The sequence below is a fragment of the Notolepis coatsorum genome (genome assembly GCF_963971535.1).
Source record: "Notolepis coatsorum genome assembly, chromosome: 5".
NCBI lineage: Eukaryota > Metazoa > Chordata > Actinopteri > Aulopiformes > Paralepididae > Notolepis > Notolepis coatsorum.
In genome coordinates this window covers 24246110-24271176 of record NC_140169.1, presented here as the reverse complement: position 1 = coordinate 24271176, position 25067 = coordinate 24246110, and the positions used below count along the sequence as shown (strand labels likewise).

At 42.8% G+C, this 25067-nt stretch overlaps 1 protein-coding gene across 1 annotated transcript in view; it reads right to left on the bottom strand.

Moving 5' to 3' along the window:
* The window catches only part of LOC311228127 (thioredoxin domain-containing protein 6-like), a gene marked incomplete at both ends in the record, with an annotated part of 30650 nt that extends 7465 nt beyond the window's left edge, over positions 1–23185 (bottom strand). Inside the window, 11 exons of the mRNA XM_084314040.1 lie at positions 2982–3126; positions 3711–3907; positions 12068–12222; positions 19291–19383; positions 19505–19587; positions 19767–19842; positions 20508–20624; positions 21974–22045; positions 22310–22413; positions 22929–22986; positions 23153–23185. Coding sequence (XP_084170166.1) covers positions 2982–3126; positions 3711–3907; positions 12068–12222; positions 19291–19383; positions 19505–19587; positions 19767–19842; positions 20508–20624; positions 21974–22045; positions 22310–22413; positions 22929–22986; positions 23153–23185 — 1133 coding nt within the window. The remainder of the gene's footprint in view (positions 1–2981; positions 3127–3710; positions 3908–12067; positions 12223–19290; positions 19384–19504; positions 19588–19766; positions 19843–20507; positions 20625–21973; positions 22046–22309; positions 22414–22928; positions 22987–23152) is intronic.
* Between the last annotated feature and the right edge of the window lie 1882 nt (positions 23186–25067).

The window sequence follows — 25067 nt, the reverse complement described above, 5'->3', positions numbered from 1 at the left end:
ACTCCTCTTCTCTGTTGTAATACTGTAGGACTGGTGCTTTGGCTATCTTGTCTTTCAGCCTTTGAAACGCTTCCTCTTGGACATCTGCCCATTCCCACATGTTTTCCTTCCGTGTGAGTTGTCTAAGAATCTCGCAGTCATCTGACAGGTGGTCAAAGAACTTCGCCAGGTAGTTGACCATCCCAACCAGTCTTTGTACTCCTTTTACATCTGTTGGCTTCGGCATCTCTCTGACCGCCCGTACTTTCTCCGGGTCAATTCTCAGCCCCTTAGCCGTGAGCAGATGACCTATGTAGGGCACCTCTTTTTGTCGAAGCTTGAACTTATCCGCGTTCAGCTTGATGTTGCGCTCCCTGCATCTGGTTAGAAAGCCTCGGAGTTTCTTGTCGTGGTCCTTTTCTGCCTCCTCCTGCGTTGCTCCTTCCCCTGTGATTAACATATTATCTGCTATGACGTAGACTCCTGGTAGGCCCTCTAGGGCCTGCATGAGCTTTCTTTGGAACACCTCCGGTGCTGGGCTTATTCCCATCGGCATCCGGAGCCAACGGTAGCGACCAAATGGAGTGGCGAATGTGGTCAGGTAGCTTGACTCCTCTTCTAGCTTGACGTGCCAGAAACCGTGCTTCACGTCGCAGACTGTGAATACTTTTGCCTTTGACATCTCCGGCAGGATGTCATCTATAGTCGGGAGTGGATAGTGACTTCTCTTTAGTGCCCGATTCAGAGGTTTTGGGTCTATGCACAGCCTTAGTTTCCCATTCGGCTTCCTTAATGAGATCATGCTGCTGATCCAGTCAGTGCTGCGTTCCACTGGTGTGATAATCCCTCTTCTCTCCAGATCCTTGAGTTCCTCCTGTATCGGTATGATCATCGCTACAGGCACTCTGCGCTTTGGCAGTTTCACTGGCGGCACTCTGTCATCTATCTCTATTTTATACTCCCCCTCCATGCATCCATCTCCGGTGAACACATCCCCAAACTCAGCATTTATTCTGTCCCTTGTCATGTGACTGTCACTTTCTCCCCCTGTCACTGGACTCTGCTCTTTCCTCACTATGCTGTCTATAGCTAGGATATTTTCGTACTGTACCTTTATCAACTTCATAGCCTCACTGTCTTTCCTGCCCAGTAAAGGGATTCTGCTACTCTGGTCTACCACCTGAAACTCTAGCCTGTAACGCTTGTTGTTTCTGGGGTTTCTGATCCTAACCTTACATGTACCCAGAGGAATCACCCTAGTCTTATTGTACATCACCAGCACGTTCTCAGTGTGTTCTAGCTGTGTGTCAGGGTTTAACAAATGTATAGGGATGACATTACAGGTGGCCCCACAGTCTATTTGGAAGTTAACTAGCGTTTCCCCCAACATCATCCCTGCAAAAAGCTGTTGGCCCTGCCTGTGGCCGTCTTTTAACTGATTAACATTTTCATCCTCTCTATTTACTTCTGTTATGCAGCAGAGGTCTTCCTCATAATAATCACTATCACTGTGCTGTTCTGCTACTGCATGCACTTTCCTAGTTTTCTTGCTGCTCTCCTGTTTTGACTTGCATTTAGCCGCAAAGTGATTTTCTCTCCCACACTTTTTACACTTTTTTCCAAAAGCTGGGCATTTCTTCTTGTTCCTCTCATGTGTTTTCCCACAAAACATGCAGTCAACCTCGCTGTCTTTTTTCCACTCTTCTGACTGTTTTAGCGCATGTACCTCTTCCACTGCCTGCCCTTGTTGCAGTGTCCTGCTATTAGACCTTGACAGCTCATACGCTCTACATATTTTTAGGCATGTTTCCAGAGTCAGCCTATCCTCCCTGAGCAGTCTCTCTCTCAGTTCTGAGCTATTTGTACCACATACAATTCGATCTCTGATCAGGGAATCTCTAATGTCCTCAAAGTTGCAACTACTAGCAAGCATTCTTAAGTCTGTTACATAGCTGTCCACGTTTTCATCCAATCCTTGGTTCCTGATAAAGAATCTGTATCTTTCCACTGTTTCATTTACCTTTGGATTGCAGTACTCGTCAAACTGCTTGATGATAGTTGTCACTGTTGTCTTCGCCGACGGACTCGGGAGAGTTGACCATAGTTCTCTGCCCTTTTCTCCGACGAGATATTTAAATAGCTTGACTTTTGTTGTCTCTTCGGCGTCGGGCATGGTAAGGTCTGTATACAATGTGAACTCCTCCTTCCAACTTTTCCATGCCTTCGCCAAGTTGCTGGAGTCCAAAAGTAGTAGACCAGGAGGTCTCAGCGCATTTAGCCCTTCCATCGCCGATAGCTAGTAAGAGTTTTCTCCCCGAAGTCCGTGTTAGCCACAGCTCGCCAGCTCAACTCTTTACTTCTCCCGCTACCGCGCAAATTACTTTCCCGATCTGTACCCAGCTGTCACCATGTTTCAATGCGTTCTGTCTGTGTCCCGACTGTACACAATGAAGGGTTAAAGCAGACTTGCTTACTTGTACTTTATTCACAGTTGTTATGGTTACAACATAAGCTTGGTTCCACCCTAAGCGAACCCTCGGTGTCACCTCTAAAAGAGTCCTACGTGCAACAGCACTTAAATAGAACAATCCTATTGTTACAATTACCTCGGATGTCAGAATCATCTGTAATTTGTTGCACTGTTAACTAGCTAACGTTTGATATATTGGTTGATATAGCGTGTATATTTTGAATTTGAATACAGGCTTCATTAGAACTGGCACCAAAGTCTGGAACCAAGCAGAGCATAGAACGCTGGTATTCTGACGTGATGACCCTTTCTTCTCTTCTAGTTTCCTTGGTGTTAAAGCTAGAATTGTAAAACGAGAATAAGTCAGTGTCAGGTCTACAGCGTTTGCAGATCTTTTTTCAGTTCTATCAGTTGTAACTTTGTAGAGTGACATATACATAAACCTTTCTACTCTACTCATCATTGTATGTGTTTGTAAAGTGCACTATTTATTGTTTTAAGTAGGTATAAGTAGGTCTTGGGTACTAGTCACCTGGTCATGTTCTGGAGTAGTGCAGGAAAGTAATCCTCGTCAACATGTTGGGAGTAGAAACATCTCACACGCTCCTCTGTCAGCATCACCTCTCTCTGGAGAGCCACCATGAAGCCAGCCTTGTGGATTCCAGACAGGATCTCCTCTGCAGGACAACGGATATCAAACAGGCACTCAATATTAACGTTGACTATATTCTGATTTGAATGATCTCAGCTATTTTATCTATTTAGTCACCCAAACAATTCACAAAATGAACATACAACATACATACAAAAGAAACCTGTGAACATACTACATTCGAGCAAAGAGCAAAACCTCCTAGAAAACTAAAGAAAATTTGTTGTTTTCTTGCCAAATGCTATTCCCCCCCCCCCCCCCCCCCCCCCCAACACAATACAATGTTTTTGGACTATATTACTATATTTTGTGTTAACAATACCGACCAGCTATTAGTGCCTCGCAAAGTGCAGATAGGAGGTTTCCCCCCCAAAATTGTTATGCAGATAGGAGGTTTTGCTCTTCGTTCATCCATATGGGCGTGTTTCATGTGTGTATGTTTATATGTGTGTGTGCGTGTGTGTGTGTGTGTGTTTATATGTATGTGTGTGTGTGTATGTTTATATGTATGTGTGTGTGTATGTTTATATGTATGTGTGTGTGTATGTTTATATGTATGTGTGTGTGACAGTGTGTACAGCATGCCTGCTTTTTGGCACCGGCTCCTACCTCGGCTCTCCCTGGCAAGGCTGGGTCGGATGAGAGCCAGTGTCCTCTCCACACGCTCTTCCTCGCCACCCCGCTCCGCTACGGAGGCGGTTCTGAAGTTGGGGAAGAAGAAGGCTAGCTCCCTGCTGGCCTGGTCGCTGTCTGCGCTGCCGTGAACACCGTTGATCAACGTCTGTGTGCCATACTGCGCACGCAGGCTGTGGGAGGCCAGGGGGAGAGAGGAGAGAGGAGAGGAGAGATGAGAGGGAAATAGGAGAGAGGAGGGAGAGGAGAGAGAGGAGGGAGAGGAGAGAGAGAGGATGCAAGGGAGAGAGGAGGGAGAGAGGAGGCAGAGAGGAGGGAGAGAAGAGGGAGAGAGGAGGAGAGAGGAGGGAGCAGAGAGGAGGGAGATAGGAGGGTGAGAAGAGGGAGATGAGAGGAGGGAGAGGGGAGAGGGAGAGGAGGGAGAGGAGAGAGTAGGGAGAGAGGAGGGAGAGGAGAGAGGGAGGGAGAGGAGAGAGTAGGGAGAGAGGAGGGAGAGGAGAGAGGGAGGGAGAGGAGAGAGTAGGGAGAGGAGAGGAGGGAAAGGAGAGAAAGGAGGGAGAGGGGAGGAGAGACAAGAGGGAGAGAGGAGGGGGAGAGGAGAGAGGAGAGGGAGAGAGGAGGGAGAAGAGAGGGAGAGGAGAGCAGATGGTTGCACTGCTGGCACTTTTACCAGAGAGTGTGTTTGGGTGTGTCTGACGGAGTGTACTACAGTGTGCTGTTCCTTTTTGCTCGATCGTGCCTCACGATATACAGCCTGTTCAGGGAGTGGAGGGTAGACCTGCATTAACTCAGTTTACACACCTTTTTGTTTGTGGAATAGAGTTAAATTCATAGAATAGATTATAGTAAGTACTAAGTAGTTGACAATAAAGTCAACGAGCCGAGATTCCTTAATTCATTCCTTAATTCCTTCTTAACTGACTGATGAAACCATGTGGAACTTCCAAATAGAGAAGATGATTGTTACTTAGCTAAACCAAGGATACTGTAATATAGATAATGCATTCAAAGCAGCGCCGGTGAGATGAAAATGAAGCACTTCCGGTCTCCCAAGTGATTATCATTACATTTGCTATTGTTGGTCAAAAAACTCAGGCTCTGCTAAGCGATATCTGGAGAAATTCACAGTATAATAAACGCCAATCCACACATCAGACCAAAACAAAAAATTTAAACAAAGTGTAATACCAAGCAGAGCTCTTTTGCCTAGAGGTTGCTATTTGACAGCATTACATATTCTACCTTTTAAAGTAAAGGGGCATTTGACCAAAAACAACGCTGATTTATTTCGCACATAATCTCACACACATCCAAACAGTTTTGTACACATTCTTTTTGACAGATGAGAGTAAATGGCTGTTTGTCTAACAGTGAAGTCACTGGATGGGGCTCAAACAAATCCTTAGTCGGGGACGGGCCTACAGTACACTGATGTAAACATGTTCATCTATACAGTACACTGATGTAAACATGTTCATCTATACACTGATGTAAACATGTTCATCTATACACTGATGTAAACATGTTCATCTATACACTGATGTAAACATGTTCATCTATACACTGATGTAAACATGTTCATCTATACACTGATGTAAACATGTTCATCTATACACTGATGTAAACATGTTCATCTATACACTGATGTAAACATGTTCATCTATACACTGATGTAAACATGTTCATCTATACACTGATGTAAACATGTTCATCTATACACTGATGTAAACATGTTCATCTATACACTGATGTAAACATGTTCATCTATACACTGATGTAAACATGTTCATCTATACACTGATGTAAACATGTTCATCTATACACTGATGTAAACATGTTCATCTATACACTGATGTAAACATGTTCATCTATACACTGATGTAAACATGTTCATCTATACACTGATGTAAACATGTTCATCTATACACTGATGTAAACATGTTCATCTATACACTGATGTAAACATGTTCATCTATACAGTATACTGATGTAAACATGTTCATCTATACAGTATACTGATGTAAACATGTTCATCTATACACTGATGTAAACATGTTCATCTATACACTGATGTAAACATGTTCATCTATACAGTATACTGATGTAAACATGTTCATCTATACACTGATGTAAACATGTTCATCTATACAGTATACTGATGTAAACATGTTCATCTATACAGTATACTGATGTAAACATGTTCATCTATACACTGATGTAAACATGTTCATCTATACACTGATGTAAACATGTTCATCTATACACTGATGTAAACATGTTCATCTATACAGTACACTGATGTAAACATGTTCATCTATACACTGATGTAAACATGTTCATCTATACACTGATGTAAACATGTTCATCTATACACTGATGTAAACATGTTCATCTATACACTGATGTAAACATGTTCATCTATACACTGATGTAAACATGTTCATCTATACACTGATGTAAACATGTTCATCTATACACTGATGTAAACATGTTCATCTATACACTGATGTAAACATGTTCATCTATACACTGATGTAAACATGTTCATCTATACAGTATACTGATGTAAACATGTTCATCTATACACTGATGTAAACATGTTCATCTATACACTGATGTAAACATGTTCATCTATACACTGATGTAAACATGTTCATCTATACACTGATGTAAACATGTTCATCTATACATTGATGTAAACATGTTCATCTATACACTGATGTAAACATGTTAATCTATACACTGATGTAAACATGTTCATCTATACACTGATGTAAACATGTTCATCTATACAGTATACTGATGTAAACATGTTCATCTATACACTGATGTAAACATGTTCATCTATACAGTATACTGATGTAAACATGTTCATCTATACAGTATACTGATGTAAACATGTATACATGCCCCAACAGGTCCACGGAGGACGCCATAGCCCATGTGCTGCACACAGCAGCATCACACCTGGACAAGAGGCAGGGGAACTATGTGAGAATGCTATTCATCGACTACAGCTCGGCATTCAATACCATAGTCCCCTCCAAACTCATAGCCAAGCTCAGGGACCTGGGCTTGAACTATGACCTCTGCCAGTGGGTCTTGGACTTCCTGACGGGCAGACCCCAGGTGGTGAGAGCAGGCAACTGCACCTCCTCATCCATCACCCTCAACATAGGGGCCCCCCAGGGCGCCTGTATCAGTTTCGCAACCGTTTCCATTTCCGGGGTAGGCCTGATTGGCCGCGACAGGCACGTGACCCGCCGCGGCCACGCCCCGCGGCAACCCCAGGAGGCGGCAACGCGAGGCTGCTGTGTTTCACCGCCGATTTCCGCCTTCAACGCCGCAGCAGCAAATTGTCATCACTTTCCCCACTGAGTTACCATACGCTATACAATATACTATGCAATGTACTAATATACAATACGGCTCACTTTTCCCACTTCAATGACAGAGCCGCTGTTTAATAATATTGTCGCGGCGGAGCTCCGTCGCGGCAGCATTATGTAGCAGTAATCCCCCCTTTTTTACCATCGACAACTAGCTCAACTGGCAGCGCTGCCTTGCTGTGGATCCTGCGGTCCGTTGGTGACAAGTTTGATTCCCTTAATTTTTTTTAAATTTTTTTTTTTAACGTGCATTCTTTCGCCGGGTAAGTTTAGGCATGTTAACTTTAAGCATTGTTTCGGAGTTGCAGTGCAAATGCTTCTTACTGTTGCGCTCCAGAGACTGTTACTGTACCATACAATATACAATGCAATGTACCAATATACAATACGCTATAGTGCAAAGCAGAAATGGGATGAGGTACAATTTACAGTAAGGTGTATGCGTTGCAGTGCAAATGCTTCTTACTGTTGCGCTCCAGAGACTGTTACTGTACCATACAATATACTATGCTTAAAGTTAACATGCCTAAACTTAACCGGCGAAAGAATGCATGTTAATTATTATTTTTTTTTTTAAGGGAATCGAACTTGTCACCAACGGACCGCAGGATCCACAGCAAGGCAGCGCTGCCAGTTGAGCTAGTTGTCGATGGTGAAAAAGGGGGGATTACTGCTACATAATGCTGCCGCGACGGAGCTCCGCCGCGACAATATTATTAAACAGCGGCTCTGACATTGAAGTGGGAAAAGTGAGCCGTATTGTATATTAGTACATTGCATAGTATATTGTATAGCGTATGGTAACTCAGTGGGGAAAGTGATGACAATTTGCTAAAGCGGCGGTGAAACACAGCAGCCTCGCGTTGCCGCGTCCTGGGGCTGCCGTGGGCAGGGCCGCCTCAGGGGGTGTGCGAGCAGTGCGGTCGCACAGGGCCTTTTTTTTGAGAGGCCCCCCTTCCCGCGAGGCCCTTTTTCATCACAGACCTAAAATCTAGTTTTGCTTATATGCTTATATATTTCACATTAGACACGTTTGTAGAATGTGTCTGACTTGTTCCTGGGTCTGCAGTGACATACTATTGGTTTCAACGAAGGGAGCTATGGGGCTCTGCAGCAGACATACTATTGGTTTCAACGAAGGGAGCGGAGTGGTTACTTACATCATGTGTAGTACCGTACGCCGGCGTGAGTCAGCTGCGTTTGACTATTTCGCGCGTGCAGCTTTTGACTATTATGCTTAGTTATGCCAGCCAACTCGAAGAGGTCGTCATTATCAGTCGGTCGGTCACCAAGGAACGTTGACGAAAGGCGGGACAAATGGCCGGAGCCTTGTCATGATGCAGTCGGGATATAGCCATGATGATGTCGGCTAGTAGCTAGCTTAGCTAAAGGCTAACTAGCGTTAGCTAACCTAGAGACATGCAGCCAAGATGAAGAGGATGGTCGTTTGGCAGATGAACTTCGTCAACTCCACGCGGTTGTCTCCATCCTCTTGGACGTTTGGTGAGTTTTTAACCTATTCTATTAACTCTATTCTATTCCCGCCGTGGACATCGCTCTCTCTCTCTCTCTCTCTCTCTCTCTGGAGCTAAACTGGCCGACTAGCTGTTGTAGTACTACTAGTAGCTAACGGTGTATGGCCTGGTGTCAGCACCTGTATGTAGCCGCATATCTTGCTTCTGCGTTAGCTAATGGTTAGCGATAGCCTGGTTGAGCTAACTGTTAGCCAGTTAGCTGTTTAGCTTCGACGTTAGCTGCCGGCTGCGCTCGGCTGGGAACGTTCGTTTGATGCTATCAGTTAGCCTTGAGTTAGCTGTTAGCTTGTGCTACGACCATTGACATTAGCCGTGAGAATAGCAGGGGGTTCTGGCACTCTGACTACGACATCATCTTTGACAGAAGATGTAGTCGGGCCTGCACCATGACAAGGCTCTGGCCATAGCTTATTTTTGTCCCGACAGCGAGATGCCTTTCGTCAACGTGGAGACCTGTGTTGCAGCCTTTCGCCCTGCGTTCCTTGGTGCAGGTAAGATTAATGAAAATGTCATGACATTACCCCACTCTTCCTTCCTTCCCCTCCCGAATGTTTTGTTAATAACGATGTTTTTTTCCAGGCAAAACATATGTTACTTCACAACATTTGGAGATACGACATGTGCTGTGTGTGAATTCATTTGTTCGTTTGTGTAGCTTGGGTAGCGTTGGGCCGTTGGCCAAAGCTGTGTGTGGCCTGGTGTCAGTAGCCTACCTGGCTAGCCTTTAGCTGTTGGCCATTGGCTCCTTGCTGCTTTGTTTTCTCTTGGTATAGACCCTCTTCTCTTTGGATTTAAGTGTTGATCTTTGTCCTTTTGGATCTATGTATATTTTGTGAAGTTATCTTTTCCTTCTGTTTTGTTCTTTCATTAAAAGTTGAATATCCTTTAGGGGGTCATCTTTGCTTATCTCTCTCATACATGCTCTCTCTCTAACACACATGCTCTCTCTCTCTCTCTCTCTCTCTTTCTAACACACACAGTCTGCCTATGGCGGCCTTTCTCGATGGCTAGGCTGTGCTCGCTGAGTCTGTACCTAGTCAAGGATCTTCAGTCACAGTGCTCAGGTATTCTGCCACTGTGTACTCTCTGTTTAGGGCCAAATAGCATTTAAATTTCTTTCCAATGTGTCTCTCTCTGTACACTGTATATTGACTGTAGAACGGGAGCTCTCTCTCGCTCTCTCTCTTGCTATATGTTGACTGTATCATGCCCAGCCTCGGGCAGCGCTATTATTTACGAATATAAATATACGAATATAAATATACGAATATAAATATACGAATATAAATATATGGGGGTGGGGGGGGGGGGGGGGGGCCTCGCGTTTAAATCTCGCACAGGGCCTCGCATTTCTCCCAGGCGGCCCTGGCCGCGGGGCGTGGCCGCGGCGGGTCACGTGCCTGTCGCGGCCAATCAGGCCTACCCCGGAAATGGAAACGGTTGCGGAACTGATACAGGCCCCCAGGGCTGTGTTCTGAGTCCCCTCCTCTACTCCCTGTACACACATGACTCTATGGCACAGCGGAACAATTACACAATCATCAAATTTGCTGACGACACAGTGGTGGTGGGCCGGATCTCTGCAAACGACGAGAGGGCCTACCTGGAAGAGGTCAAGGTCCTGGCGGGATGGTGCCAGGAGAACAGCCTCTCCCTGAACGTCAGCAAAACAAAGGAGATGATTGTGGACTTTAGGAGGTCGGGGGTCAGGGACTACAGCCCCCTCAGCATCGACGGGGCGCCGGTTAGAGAGTGAACAGTTTCAAGTACCTCGGAGCCCACATATCTGAGGACTTGACATGGACCACACACATTGACAGTGTTGTGAAGAAGGCACGGCAACGCCTCTACTTCCTCAGGCGCCTAAGGAAGTTCCAAGTCAGTCAGAAGATCCTTAATAACTTCTACTCATGTACAATAGAGAGCATCCTGAATGGCAATATCACCTCCTGGTTTGGGAATAGCACCGCACAAGACCGTAGCAGACTACAGAGAGTGGCCCGTTCAGCCGAGCGCACAATTGGAGGGGGGCTTCCCACTCTCCAGAACATTTACAACAAGCGGTGCAAGGGGAAGGCTAAGAGAATTATTAAGGACTCCAGCCACCCAAACAACTGCCTCTTTGAACTGCTGCGGTCAGGCAAGCGATACCGGAGTCTCATGGCGAGCACAGAAAGACTCCGAAGAAGCTTCTATCCCCAGGCCATCAGGTTGCTCAACGAACAATAACACTATGCAACAACCATCAAATGCACTCACAGCACACACATCCACACGCACACACTCACTTTAAACAAACAACACACTGCAGCACCCACTCTCCACACTTTAGAACACCTAAACACACTTTATATTTATTGGTAAAGGATTTGCACTACAACCCATACCTCAGTACACCTTACTGTAAATTGTACCTAAATTGTACCTCATCCCATTTCTGCTTTGCACTATATAGTATATTGTATATTAGTATATTGCATAGTATATTGTATGGTAACTCAGTTACTTCTATTCTGCATTGAACATTGTACATATGTATATACTGAACACTTGTGTCTACGTACGTGACTTCTATTTTATTTCATACTTATCTTTTGTCTAGCACAGTCTCTGGAACGTAACAGAAAGAAGCATTTTGTATAAAAGTATTCTGTACTTCTGTATGACAACTATTAAAGAAACTTGAAACTTGATCTATACACTGATGTAAACATGTTAATCTATACACTGATGTAAACATGTTAATCTATACAGTACACTGATGTAAACATGTTCATCTATACACTGATGTAAACATGTTCATCTATACAGTACACTGATGTAAACATGTTCATCTCTATACACTGATGTAAACATGTTCATCTATACAGTACACTGATGTAAACATGTTCATCTATACACTGATGTAAACATGTTCATCTATACAGTACACTGATGTAAACATGTTCATCTCTATACACTGATGTAAACATGTTCATCTATACAGTACACTGATGTAAACATGTTCATCTATACACTGATGTAAACATGTTCATCTATACAGTATACTGATGTAAACATGTTCATCTATACACTGATGTAAACATATTCATCTATACAGTACACTGATGTAAACATGTTCATCTCTATACACTGATGTAAACATGTTCATCTATACAGTACACTGATGTAAACATGTTCATCTCTATACACTGATGTAAACATGTTAATCTATACAGTACACTGATGTAAACATGTTCATCTATACACTGATGTAAACATGTTCATCTATACAGTATACTGATGTAAACAGGTCAATCTATGCTGTCTTCACATGTTTCCGTTTCATCCCATCTAACTATCATTAGCTCTTGTTGTGTTGTCTTGTAAGCTGCCTGTATCAACAGGTCATAATGTATCAGTAACTAACCTCTCTGGTTTGTCCCTCTTGGCTTCCTCTATGTCAGCTGGACCAATAAACTCCCGCCATGCTGGGACAACATTGGTTGAGTCCTCTACCTGAGACAGTACCAGGATGTGGGAGGGGCCACTGGACATGAACTGCACCAGCTCTTCAAAGCAAGCCTGCAAACCAGCATCACACGCACACGCACACACACTGTATATAAATGTACATGAACAAATGAACAAACACAGGTGCACTCACAGACACATGGAAATACATATCCATGTATGTACAGTACATACACATGCATCCATGGATTCATTCACAAATACAGAAAGAGAGAGAGATATGATTGTAGACGATAAAACAATACATCTAACTGTTTGCATGTTTTCTGTCTCACATGTTTCACTGATTCAGGAGCCTCACCTGACTTCCTATTCACTATTCTCACATGTTTGTGAATCGTTGGATCATCTGCTCTTCAGCACAAACTGCATGGTGAGCAGAAATAAAAGCTGCTTACAAAGCATCTCTATTCTGAGCCTCATGCAGAATATGAACGTGTGACGTATTGCTTATCAACACATTTATTGAGTTACTATTCAGTCTTTCACTCTGTTTCACCCTGTTCACATTCTATTCAATCAAATCACATTCAAATGTCAATATTTAAAGAATATTGGTGATGTTCAACCCCAATTTCTATAGGTTTTAGTGACAAAAATCGATTACAATATTTTCTTACTTTTATTTTTTATTATTTTCCATAGATTCTAATGACATAAATCAAAAAAAAAATGTCAGGGAGGTTTTAATATCAATTCTCTGCACATTTTATGCCCATCTATAATTATGCCAATTTTATGTTCAAATGTCTGTTTTGTGTCTACGTCACTGCTGTGAAGCACTTTGGGCTGCAATTCTTGTATGAAAGGTGCTATACAAATATAGTGTATTATTATTATTATTATTATTATTATTATTATTATTATTATTATTATTATTATTATTATTATTATTATTATTATTATTATTATTATTATTATAATAATAATAATAATAATAATAATAATATTATTATTATTATTATTATTATTATTATTATTATTATTATTATTATTATTATTATTATTATTATTATTATTATTATTATTATTATTATTATTATTATTATTATTATTATTATTATTATTATTGTATTTTATTTTTTTATTCTTTTTTAAAACAAACATATAAACAAACATGACAACACACGATAAGATATACAAGCATTAATTGTCAGGGCACATCCAATGAGATCACATTTTGGTTAGTTGTTTTATATAAGATATACCCATAATACCTGTTATCTAAAAAAAAACCCTACATACATATGCTCAGCTCGAAACCCCCCCTCCCGGACCCCACCTTGAGAAGTACCTCCACTATCCCTCGCACCTAACCAGACACTACCATTATAAGCTAGCTTTTATTCTCTCCACCACTTCTAACCACATTGACATTTTGGATTCATTGAGACCCAGAATTCTTGCTGTAGATATTTCATGGTAAATTACATCGAGATATGTAAGAAACCAAACTTTACGGCACATTTTTTCCGGTTGAAACCAGCGTGATGCGATCAGCTTTTTGGCTACTGTGATACCCGATAAAACCAATCTCTTTAGCTGTGGATTCACTGCAAACTCAAAAACATCATTCAACAGCAATACCGAGGGGTGTACAGGTATATTCCAAGATACGAGTTTTGATATTTGTTGGGTCACATCTTCCCAGAATGCCTTAACTGGTGAGCAGTCCCAATACATGTGCATAAATGTCCCTTCGTCCCCATTTGTACATTGGGTGCATTTGGAATCTTGTTTGAGCCCCATTCGGCACAGTCTTATAGGAGTCAAGTATGTCCTGTGAATATAGTTAAGATTGATTTGTTGATGATCCGGGTTCCTTGATGTAAGTCGGACATTTGCCCAGGCTCCTTGCCAATCAAAGTCATTTTCCAGGTCTGGTATATCCCTCCTATTATTATTATTATTATTATTATTATTATTATTATTATTATTATTATTATTATTATTATTATTATTATTATTATTATTATTATTATTATTATTATTATTATTATTATTATTATTATTATTATTATTATTATTATTATTATTATTATTATTATTATTATTATTATTATTATTATTATTATTATTATTATTATTATTACATGGGTACTGGGCTCCGGGCTCATCACTGAATGTTGCAGATTTGAGTTCCAGCCAGGGCGCTGTCGGATAGTGGAGCTGTTGTCCAGTAGGGGGCACTCTGGACTTTGAATTTCATACAATTCAATGCAATGCAATGTGCTTCACAGTATAACAAAAAATGGGAATGAAATTAAATCCCATGGGTGCAGGATGTGCATCTGCACCTGGGACCAGGGTGATGGGGGTCCCAAAAAAGAGGCCCCTTCTGTGAGTGAATAGTCTCTACAAACTACACATAATAGCTCTGGCATTAAGATTCAAGATTATTTAATTTGTCCCTAGGGACATCAAAACTGCATAAACAAACATGTTATTAAGGTTTTAATATGTTAATTGTATATCAGTGAAAGTACAGATGAATGGTAGGATGTGCTCTGTCAATTATATACAGTATATATAAATGCTGTCTATTTGCAGTGAGGAGAGGAGGATGGAAAGCAGAGAAAGACTCACAGAGGGGAGGGGCTGTGTCACAGCGAGTGGAAAGACAGAGAGAGACACTTTCTCTCTCGGGTCTGAGACAGGTACAAACAGACAGAATGGTTTAAAATCATGGGTTACCAAGCACTTGATTTTTTTATTTAACACATGATGAATATCAGCTCTACCTGTGATTATAAACCACTCTACTACAACCAGACTACTGCTCTACTGCTGGTGTGAACAACCAGGTTACTGCTCTACTGCTGGTGTTAACAACCAGGCTACTGCTCTACTGCTGGTGTGAACAACCAGACTACTGCTCTACTGCTGGTGTGAACAACCAGACTACTGCTCTACTACTGGTGTGAACAACCAGACTACTGCTCTACTGCTGGTGTGAACAACCAGACTACTGCTCTACTGCTGGTGTGAACAACCAGGCTACTGCTCTACTGCTGGTGTGAACAACCAGACTACTGCTCTACTGCTGGTGTGAACAACCAGACTACTGCTCTACTGCTGGTGTGAACAACCAGACTACTGCTCTACTGCTGGTGTGAACAACCAGGCTACTGCTCTACTGCTGGTGTGAACAACCAGACTACTGCTCTACTGCTGGTGTGAACAACCAGACTACTGCTCTACTGCTGGTGTGAACAACCAGACTACTGCTCTACTGCTGGTGTGAACAACCAGGCTACTGCTCTACTGCTGGTGTGAACAACCAGACTACTGCTCTACTGCTGGTGTGAACAACCAGACTACTGCTCTACTGCTGGTGTGAACAACCAGACTACTGTTCTACTGCTGGTGTGAACCAGGCTACTGCTCTACTGCTGGTGTGAACAACCAGGCTACTGCTCTACTGCTAGTGTGAACAACCAGACTACTGCTCTACTGCTGGTGTGAACAACCAGGCTACTGCTCTACTGCTGGTGTGAACAAACAGACTACTGCTCTACTGCTGGTGTGAACAACCAGACTACTGCTCTACTGATGGTGTTAACAACCAGACTACTGCTCTACTGCTGGTGTGAACAACCAGACTACTGCTCTACTGCTGGTGTGAACAACCAGGCTACTGCTCTACTGCTGGTGTGAACAACCAGACTACTGCTCTACTGCTGGTGTGAACAACCAGGCTACTGCTCTACTGCTGGTGTGAACAACCAGGCTACTGCTCTACTGCTGGTGTGAACAACCAGACTACTGCTCTACTGCTGGTGTGAACAACCAGACTACTGCTCTACTGCTGGTGTGAACAACCAGACTACCGCTCTACTGCTGGTGTGAACAACCAGACTACTGCTCTACTGCTGGTGTGAACAACCAGACTACTGCTCTACTGCTGGTGTGAACAACTAGGCTACTGCTCTACTGCTGGTGTGAACAACCAGACTACTGCTCTACTGCTGGTGTGAACAACCAGGCTACTGCTCGACTGCTGGTGTGAACCAGACTACTGCTCTACTGCTGGTGTGAACAACCAGACTACTGCTCTACTGCTGGTGTGAACAACCAGACTACTGCTCTACTGCTGGTGTGAACAACCAGGCTACTGCTCGACTGCTGGTGTGAACCAGACTACTGCTCTACTGCTGGTGTGAACAACCAGGCTACTGCTCTACTGCTGGTGTGAACAACCAGACTACTGCTCTACTGCTGGTGTGAACAACCAGGCTACTGCTCTACTGCTGGTGTGAACAACCAGACTACTGCTCTACTGCTGGTGTGAACAACCAGACTACTACCAGACTACTGCTCTACTGCTGGTGTGAACAAGCAGGCTACTGCTCTACTGCTGGTGTGAACAACCAGGGGCCTTTTTCAGAGGTGCCCATGTTAAAATAATTATGTTAAAATCATCCTTCCCACTTTCAATATTGTATTCACAGGAAAGTATAAAGTGTAAATGTGTACTAATCATTCACAAAATGTAATTGCATATGATCCAGTTTGTGACATGGAGTGGTTGTGGTGTGGGGAAATGTTTGGGGCCCACATGAGCTGCTTATGCCAGTGATATAGAGTGATATTAAGGTGCCCATTAGAACAGTTTATATGTAAAAGCCAGACTAGAAGGATATGTCTTAGGGTGTTTTTTTAAACAAATGCCCTCATAGTCACTAGGCCATAGGAACTGAAAGCTGCCTCACCAGAGGTTGTAGAAATAGGTTTAGTTTAGGGCCATAGGAACTGAAATCTGTCTCACCAGAGGTTTTATGGTTAGGGTTAGTTTAGGGCCATAGGAACTGAAATCTGTCTCACCAGAGGTTTTAGGGCTAGGGTTACTCTAGGGCCATAGGAACTGAAAGAGGACATGAAGGATCTGCTTGAAATGTATCTATGAATCAAGTCTTGAACATACAAACATGAACATTGCAAATTCACAAATAGATTTCTAAACCAACTAGAATGGCACTCACTGAGATCCCTACATCCGCACAAGCGAGCTCTCCTACATCTGGGCAACATCCGCTATGTCTGTAGCCCACGACTGAGCTCAAACCAACGATACTAACCACACCACAGTGGTGTATTTGTCACCATGAAAACATGCACTGACCATACAATTTGGTAATATCAAAGCAAAGATGAATCAATTTTTTGAGGAGATACTGACAAGGCAAATTAACTGAACCCGACACCTGTATCATGCACCCGTGATGCATTATGATTATGAAAAAGAATGTGAAAAACTATGAGCTCTTCTGTATTCTGTTTTACATCTACGGACCTTATGTTGCCACAATATGGTGCATGTTTGGAGTAAGCCGGTGTGCTTGGAAACGCAAGACTCATCCCTCTCCCCCTCTCCCCCTCTCTGACCACTAAGTGTGTCTGACCCATCAAAACCTGCATGGATTACAATGTATGATGTTACTTTTACGTTTACTTTGCCTATGTTTGTTGTCTTTCTTCTATTACCCTGCCCATTGATTGATTGATTGATTGATTGAAAAGTTTATTAACAGATTGCAGAATGGGTACAGTACAGTACAGCTCAATACATACAATTGTTAAGAGGATGCAGACCTGAGAAAGACTTTCGTCTTGTTTCCATCAGGGTCCCCCATTTTCAATTCATCATATGACACACATGACATACAGATAGACAGTACTGCTACATCTATACATTTATGACATACCAGATTTTCAAATACAGTACTGTTTGTGATACTAAAAAAATCCAGAAGAAGAGTATATATGCCCATGCCTATACCTCCCCTCCCCCTCCATGCTGCTATGACATCTGAATTTCCCCAAGGGGATCAATAAATATATATCTTATCTTATCTTACATACAGTTACAGTAAGCCGCCAAAATACCATTCTGTTCTGTTCCACCCTAGTAGTGTAATGAACACCTACTATGAAAATGTGTTATTATAAATCTTGTTAAGATTCCAGCAGCAGAGTTCTGAACCAGTTGTAGCTGCGCGCGTTATTGTGCTTCCTGGTAAACCAGAAAAAAGTGTTGAATGTCTAGAAAAGCGCTATATAAATGCAATGATTCATTCACCCATAGTGTAGTGGTTAAGACCCTCGCCTCTGGGTCTTCTGCTGGCCCAGGAACAAATCCCGCCAGAACCATGCAATTCGTTGTAGACCAAGGACAGCTGGGTAAGTGTACAACGTCTCATGTCAGATGTACGGCGTACAAGTTGTGGCCTTTCAAAGTAAACAATTCTGACCTTAAATTATATCACCACCATATGGCGTATTGGTGTGATAGTTGGCAAATTCCATGTCTCTGTCATTTCATTTGAGTGAATATCACCACTTTGTGGCTGAATGACGCAAAACTTTGAACACCCATTCCCAGGGGTGCGTTGGTGATTTCAAAGCTGGTTGCACTGCGTTTTATTGATGTCACGTGCACGCGCGCTCCCGTAAGTGTTCCCTCGCGTGCGCACAGGATGTAGCCTTCAATATATAAAGAAATTATATTGTCAACAGATATTGTGGAAAAACAAACAATGTTTTAAATGTAATTGTAGTTACATTTGAGCGGGTTGGGGTGATAATTTGATCCCTGCCTCCTCCCCTCAGGTTTGGTGTGAACGATGGTCTGACTCAGGCCAAACGGAAACACAATTTCAGCGTTGCCAGTAGGGCAACGCGTTATCCTGCCAAAACGGCCTAACATGGTCCCTAGACGCCACACAGGAGGTTTCATGGGAAATGCAGCCTAGGAGGAGTAGGGACATTATTTAATTTTAATTGTTTTCGTTTTTTTGTTACACAATCCAATATAGCAGAAAATCAAATAAGGCAGACATGGGTAGTCCTATTGGAACAGTTGTAGAACACGAGTAGCTAGATATATGTACGAAATCTCATGTCAATTGGACTTATTGTGACACAAGTTATGGCTATTATAATGTTTTACATTTTGACCTTTGATTATAGCGCCATCATCTGGTCAATTGCTATGATATGTGTTGTGATGCTTTGGTACACCAATATCTGTCACTGTGGAAAATGTCACGTCTCTCTCTATCAGACAGACAGAGTGACTTATAACAAAAAAACTAAAAACAAGATTAGGTTTCATCGTACCTCTCCTGCTTTGTGCTGGTAAAAATCCTGAGCCTCGGCCTCAGTCAACGTGCGTTCCTCGTGGGCCAAGATCTCAAACCCGGCATCCTGTATCTGCCCATATAGACAGGAAGTAAACACGTCAAGTATAACCACAACAAAACACAGAGCAGCTGGCTAAGCCTGAGACGGTCTGTATACTGTCACAACATGACCAGTGTTCTCCTTCCTCTACCTTCATTATAATCTCATTTGCCTTGCCGTGAGCGACAGCATCTGGTTTGATGATGGACACTGTGTAAGATTTGCTGGCAGGAACTACAGAAGAGAGAGAGAGAGAGAGAGAGAGAGAGAGAGAGAGAGAGATATGAGCAGAAAGTGTTATGCGCAATAACACTGAGTGAGAAAACCGTCACACATTAACACAATTATGGAGAGAAAACTATAAAGGAACTGACAGCTAACATAGAGGACAAACAACATTGTTTCTTCAGTACCAAGTATGCCTTCATCGTTCTGGTCCTGCTCAGTCATTCCACCCTCCTCTTCATCTACCAGGCCTTCATCTATAACCTGCAACAACAACCAAACACAATCAAAACATTTAATCCCGAGAAGGTCCATTTGTGTGTGTAAATGTGTAGGAGAAGGTGTATTTGCATCATGTTTGTGTGGTAGGAGAAGGTGTATTTGCATCATGTTTGTGTGTAAATGTGCAGGAGGAGGTGTATTTGCATCATGTTTGTGTGTAAACGTGTAGGAGAAGGTGTATTTGCATCATGTTTGTGTGTAAACGTGTAGGAGAAGGTGTATTTGCATCATGTTTGTGTGTACGTCGTGCATGTATTATTTGTGAGCCTGCAGGAGCTCATCAGGTAGAGGTGTGGAGCCACTGCAAGGATTACATACTCCATTCCTTGTGCAGTCCAATGGCTACAGAGCGTGGGACAAAAGGTTTGGTTTGAAATAATTAATTTCAATGTACTCATGGTAGTGCAGGGTGTTACCTATCAAAGGATATATGTAATCAGGTGTGTGTGTGTGTGTGTGTGTGTCTGTTCTCACACGGGATTCACAAAAAATCAGGCATCTCATGTACTGTGTCAGCAACCTTGTCCAATGGACACTTAAGTCAGGGCGCGAAGTCCAATGAGGTTAAGCGTAGGGTTGAGGTAGGGGAGGGTCTATACATGAAATGCCTGTTTTTTACGGAGTCCCATTCTCCTCACACAACTCACAACTTTGCGCTGGCCTCCTTGCTCCACCACTAGCTTCTCCTTGGCCAGTTCCTCTACGATCATCTTCTGAAGGAGCGGAGCGTTGGCCCCACGCAGCACTGCCACAATCTCCCCCCCCTGGTCACACGAAACATTGAGGCTTGTGTTAGTGGTGTGTGTGTGTGTGTGTGTGTGTGTGTGTGTGTGTGTGTGTGTGTGTGTGTGTGTGTGTGTGTGTGTGTGTGTGTGTGTGTGTGTGTGTGTGTGTGTGTGTGTGTGTGTGTGTGTGTGTGTGTGTGTGTGTGTGTGCGTGCGTGCGTGCGTGCGTGCGTGCGTGCGTGCGTGCGTGCGTGCGTGCGTGCGTGCGTGCGTGCGTGCGTGCGTGCGTGCGTGCGTGCGTGCGTGCGTGCGTGCGTGCGTGCGTGCGTGCGTGCGTGCGTGCGTGCGTGCGTGCGTGCGTGCGTGCGTGCGTGCGTGCGTGCGTGCGTGCGTGCGTGCGTGCGTGCCTGTGTGTGCGTGCGTGCGTGCGTCCGTGCGTGCCTGTGTGCGTGCCTGTGTGTGTGTATATGCATTAGGAAGGATGGAACATTGGAACGTCAACACAACACAGGGAAGTGATTACTAAAATTACTAAATAATCCTGTAAGATTACTAAAGAAGAATGTCCTAAGAATTACTATATGAAGTACGTAGGGAAAAAAGACAGTTTAAATCATATAAGAAGAACCCTAAAGGATTTCTTAGAGTGATCATAGGCATCTATACATATTACATATGACTTAATTGTATATATAATAATTGGATCTTTTCTAATTTGACTACATAAAAAAGGTGAAATGGGCCTAAATCTATTCCCTGTTGTAATGTTTTCTAAGACAATAGCTGACAGGAAGTTATCTTGGGCCCAAACTGTTCCCCTAACAATGGAATTCTACTGAGAAGGTCTATAGAAACACTACTTTATCATACAGGGGCTTAATCAAGGCAGTACACATTCTGTAACCAAGGCAATGTTGACACACACACACACACACACACACACACACACACACACACACACACACACACACACACACACACACACACACACACACACACACACACACACATACACACACACACACACACACACACACACACACACACACACACACACACACACACACACACACACACACACACATGCACACGGCTCAGGGGGTAGAGCGGTCATCTGGTAATTTAAAGGTCCCCGGTTCAATTCCCGCTCAATTCTAAGTGTCCTTGAGTAAGACACTTAACCCCTAACAACTGCTCCCGATGAGCATGGTGTCCTCTGCCGTCGGTGTGTGAATGTGTGAGTGAATGGGTGAACGTGAGGAACAAATTGTAAAGCGCTTTGGATAAAAGCACTAAATAAATGCAGTCCATTTACCATTGACACGCATGCACACTCTCTCTCTCTCTCTCTCTCTCTCTCTCTCTCTCTCTCTCTCTCTCTCTCTTACCCCATAGAACAGGAAAGTGGGCTCACATTTCCCTCTATACCTTTCCAGAGTATCAATGATGTCAGCTTCAGCCTGCATTATGTACATGCACACACACACGCACGCACGCACGCACGCACGCACGCACGCACGCACGCACGCACGCACGCACACACACACACACACACACACACACACACACACACACACACACACACACACACACACACACACACACACACAGGGGAGAGAGTGAGAGAGAGAGAGAGAGAAAGATTTAAAGTTTTAGATTTTTGTCTCTTCATCAAATGTTCACTCTGCACCGTCCTCCTCCTCCAGTGTGTAGGGCTGACGTACCGTGGCTAAATGTAACAGGTCGTCTCCCAGCTCGTTCTTGATCTTCCGGAGGAGACTGACTACAGCCCGACAAGGCCCGCACCACTGCTGGTGCACGTCAACGACTGGAAGAGGAGACCAAAACATTACGGATGATGTGTGTGTTTGCAGTTACTGTAGGATAACAGCAGTACCACTACTGGTATTGGATATATTGGGCCCCCAATACCAGCTTAAAGTATATTAGTATGTACAGTAGGATAAATTACTTACATTTTAAACCAGAAGCTCCCTGCACATGTCAGAATTTGAAGCATGCATCACTACTGAAATCAAAGCATGCATCCCTACTTTGCACATTATTCATGTACAGTAAAGTATTTGCACATCACTACAGTATTTGACTGTGGGGTGGTGCAAAGACTCACTCTGCAGTTATGATAGTGAACACAGTGGGGCAGCAACATACAATAAATGCAATATATAATATATTACAGTAACTGACTTCACTGGTTTGCCATAGGAGTGATGATTATTGAACTAATTGTTATGTTTATTTATATATTTAAATGTAATAGTCTGCCCTGTCACATGGACCAAAAAAAGAAAGAAAACGAAACTAAATCTTACAAGTTCTTACCTGTTAAACCTTTTGTTGCGAGCATCTCATCCCATTGTTCCTGGTTCGTGACAGATGTCTGGGTAAAAAGAACAGGGCAAATTCACATTATTAAACGTTAGCATAACACCCTGCCACAAAGCACGCTACTACTCTAGCCCCTTTCGTGACTGTGATGCACCGAGTGAATCCACACGGTGCATCACAGTCACGAAAGGGGCTAGCTACTGTCCAGTCAGACCAACCTGCAGGCTCGCTTCTTTCTTCTTGCTGGCCATTTGAGGGGCATATATGAAGCGTGACTTGGAATAAAATGCAAGGCTCCAGCCCAAATTGTCACTAAAGATAACTAGGATGGTGTGTTGCGTTTAACTTGTTTGAACAATTGGTTGCTAAGCGACGACTGTTTTTCCGTCGGACATCGACTATGGTAATTTATAATCTCGCCTCTGAGTGGCGCTGTATCCCAGTACTAGACAAGGAAACAAAGGTTATAACTATACAAAACTATACAAGTTTTATAGTTTCCTTGGTGCTAGAACAAAAAGGTGGTCTTACACTTCCGAAGTTATGGGTTATTATTACTTCATTTTCTCCAAATCTCAGAGCCACTGACAAATCAAGCAATATTCTTTAGTAGCCTACTGGTACCATTGTTTTTATCTCAAAAAGAAAAAACATGAGGAAAAAGAAAAAGAATGATTGCAGAGGTGGGAAAGAGCACCTATGAGGCAAATAAATAGTGTTACATAAATATATTTATTAATGGGACTAAACACGTTTCGCAATTATGCCACATCAATGTGGAACGCCCTACCCAAAGCTGTAAAGGAATGTGGATCACTACCCACTTTCAAAACCACTCTCAAGGGACACCTACGGGAGACTGCAATTCAAAACTGGCCCCTGTAAATGTCCTAACCCAACCCCCTCCAATGTACAGTCATTTACCTAGTATGGTTTTGTCAATAGTCCAATGTACAATTTTGCTTGTTTGTACAGTGTCTCCCCCCCCTCAATGTACAGTTTTGCTTGTTTATACAGTGTTCCCCCCCCCCCCCCAACCACCTCCAATGTAAATTACCCAGTATGGTTGACAATATCCCAATGTACCCAACCCCCCCCCACACAACCCCACCCAACCTCCTCCAATGTACAGTTTCTACGTCAAATGTACTCCCTTTTCTTGACTCCTTCTGTATCACAAACAGTACTGTATTTGCAAATCTGGTATGTCATAAATGTATAGATGTAGCAGTACTGAATATCTGTATGTCATGTATGTCATATATGTCCTGATGAATTGAAAATGGGGGACCCTGATGTAAACAAGACGAAAGTCTTTCTCTGGTCTGCATCCCCTTAACAATTGTGTGTATTGAGCTGTACTGTATTGTACCCATTCTGCAATCTGTTAATAAAGTTTTCAATCAATCAATCAATCAATCAATGAAAACATAAATAAAGTATGTAATGTTAGTCTTCATAGACTGCATAGGGTGGTGCAGTAGTTCATGCTACTGTAATTAGTTGAACTACATTTTGCAATAACTTACTAGTTGGGTCTCAGCAACTTGTTCAGTAGTTAACATTAACTGTTTTGGGTCATGTAGGTAGTTAATTAGCTACAGACTACATATTTCTGAATCTACCTCAACAATGCTCCCTATCCTCTCTTTAAAACACATTCTTAGACATGGGTAGTGAAGGTTTGTCTGCCCTATTGTATGGGCCGTTCTGTGATGTCATCAGGTGATACTTTTCCCACCGACCTATATCGATTTTGACATGCCAATGCAGAGTAAACATAGTTATGCTGCGTTTGTTTATGATATTAAAACATTTGTTTATGATGTTAAAAACATGGATGCTCACGCCAAACAGTTTTGGTAATTTCTTCTTACAATGTGTCTCACCAGACATCATATAGCTGATACACTTACAAATGTACTCTTAAAACAGATAATAACAACGTTAATGTCTATACGATGTGGGTGGCCATTTTGAAATTACGTCAAATGACACTGAGGTTTAAACTTGGGGTTGAGTTATTGCCTCGTTTTATTAGATTTTTCCTAGGAATAAGTTGGAATTTCCGACCTCCGAGTTATAATCGAATGCGCTAGAAATCACATTCATTAGGGTTCCATTCCATTTAGG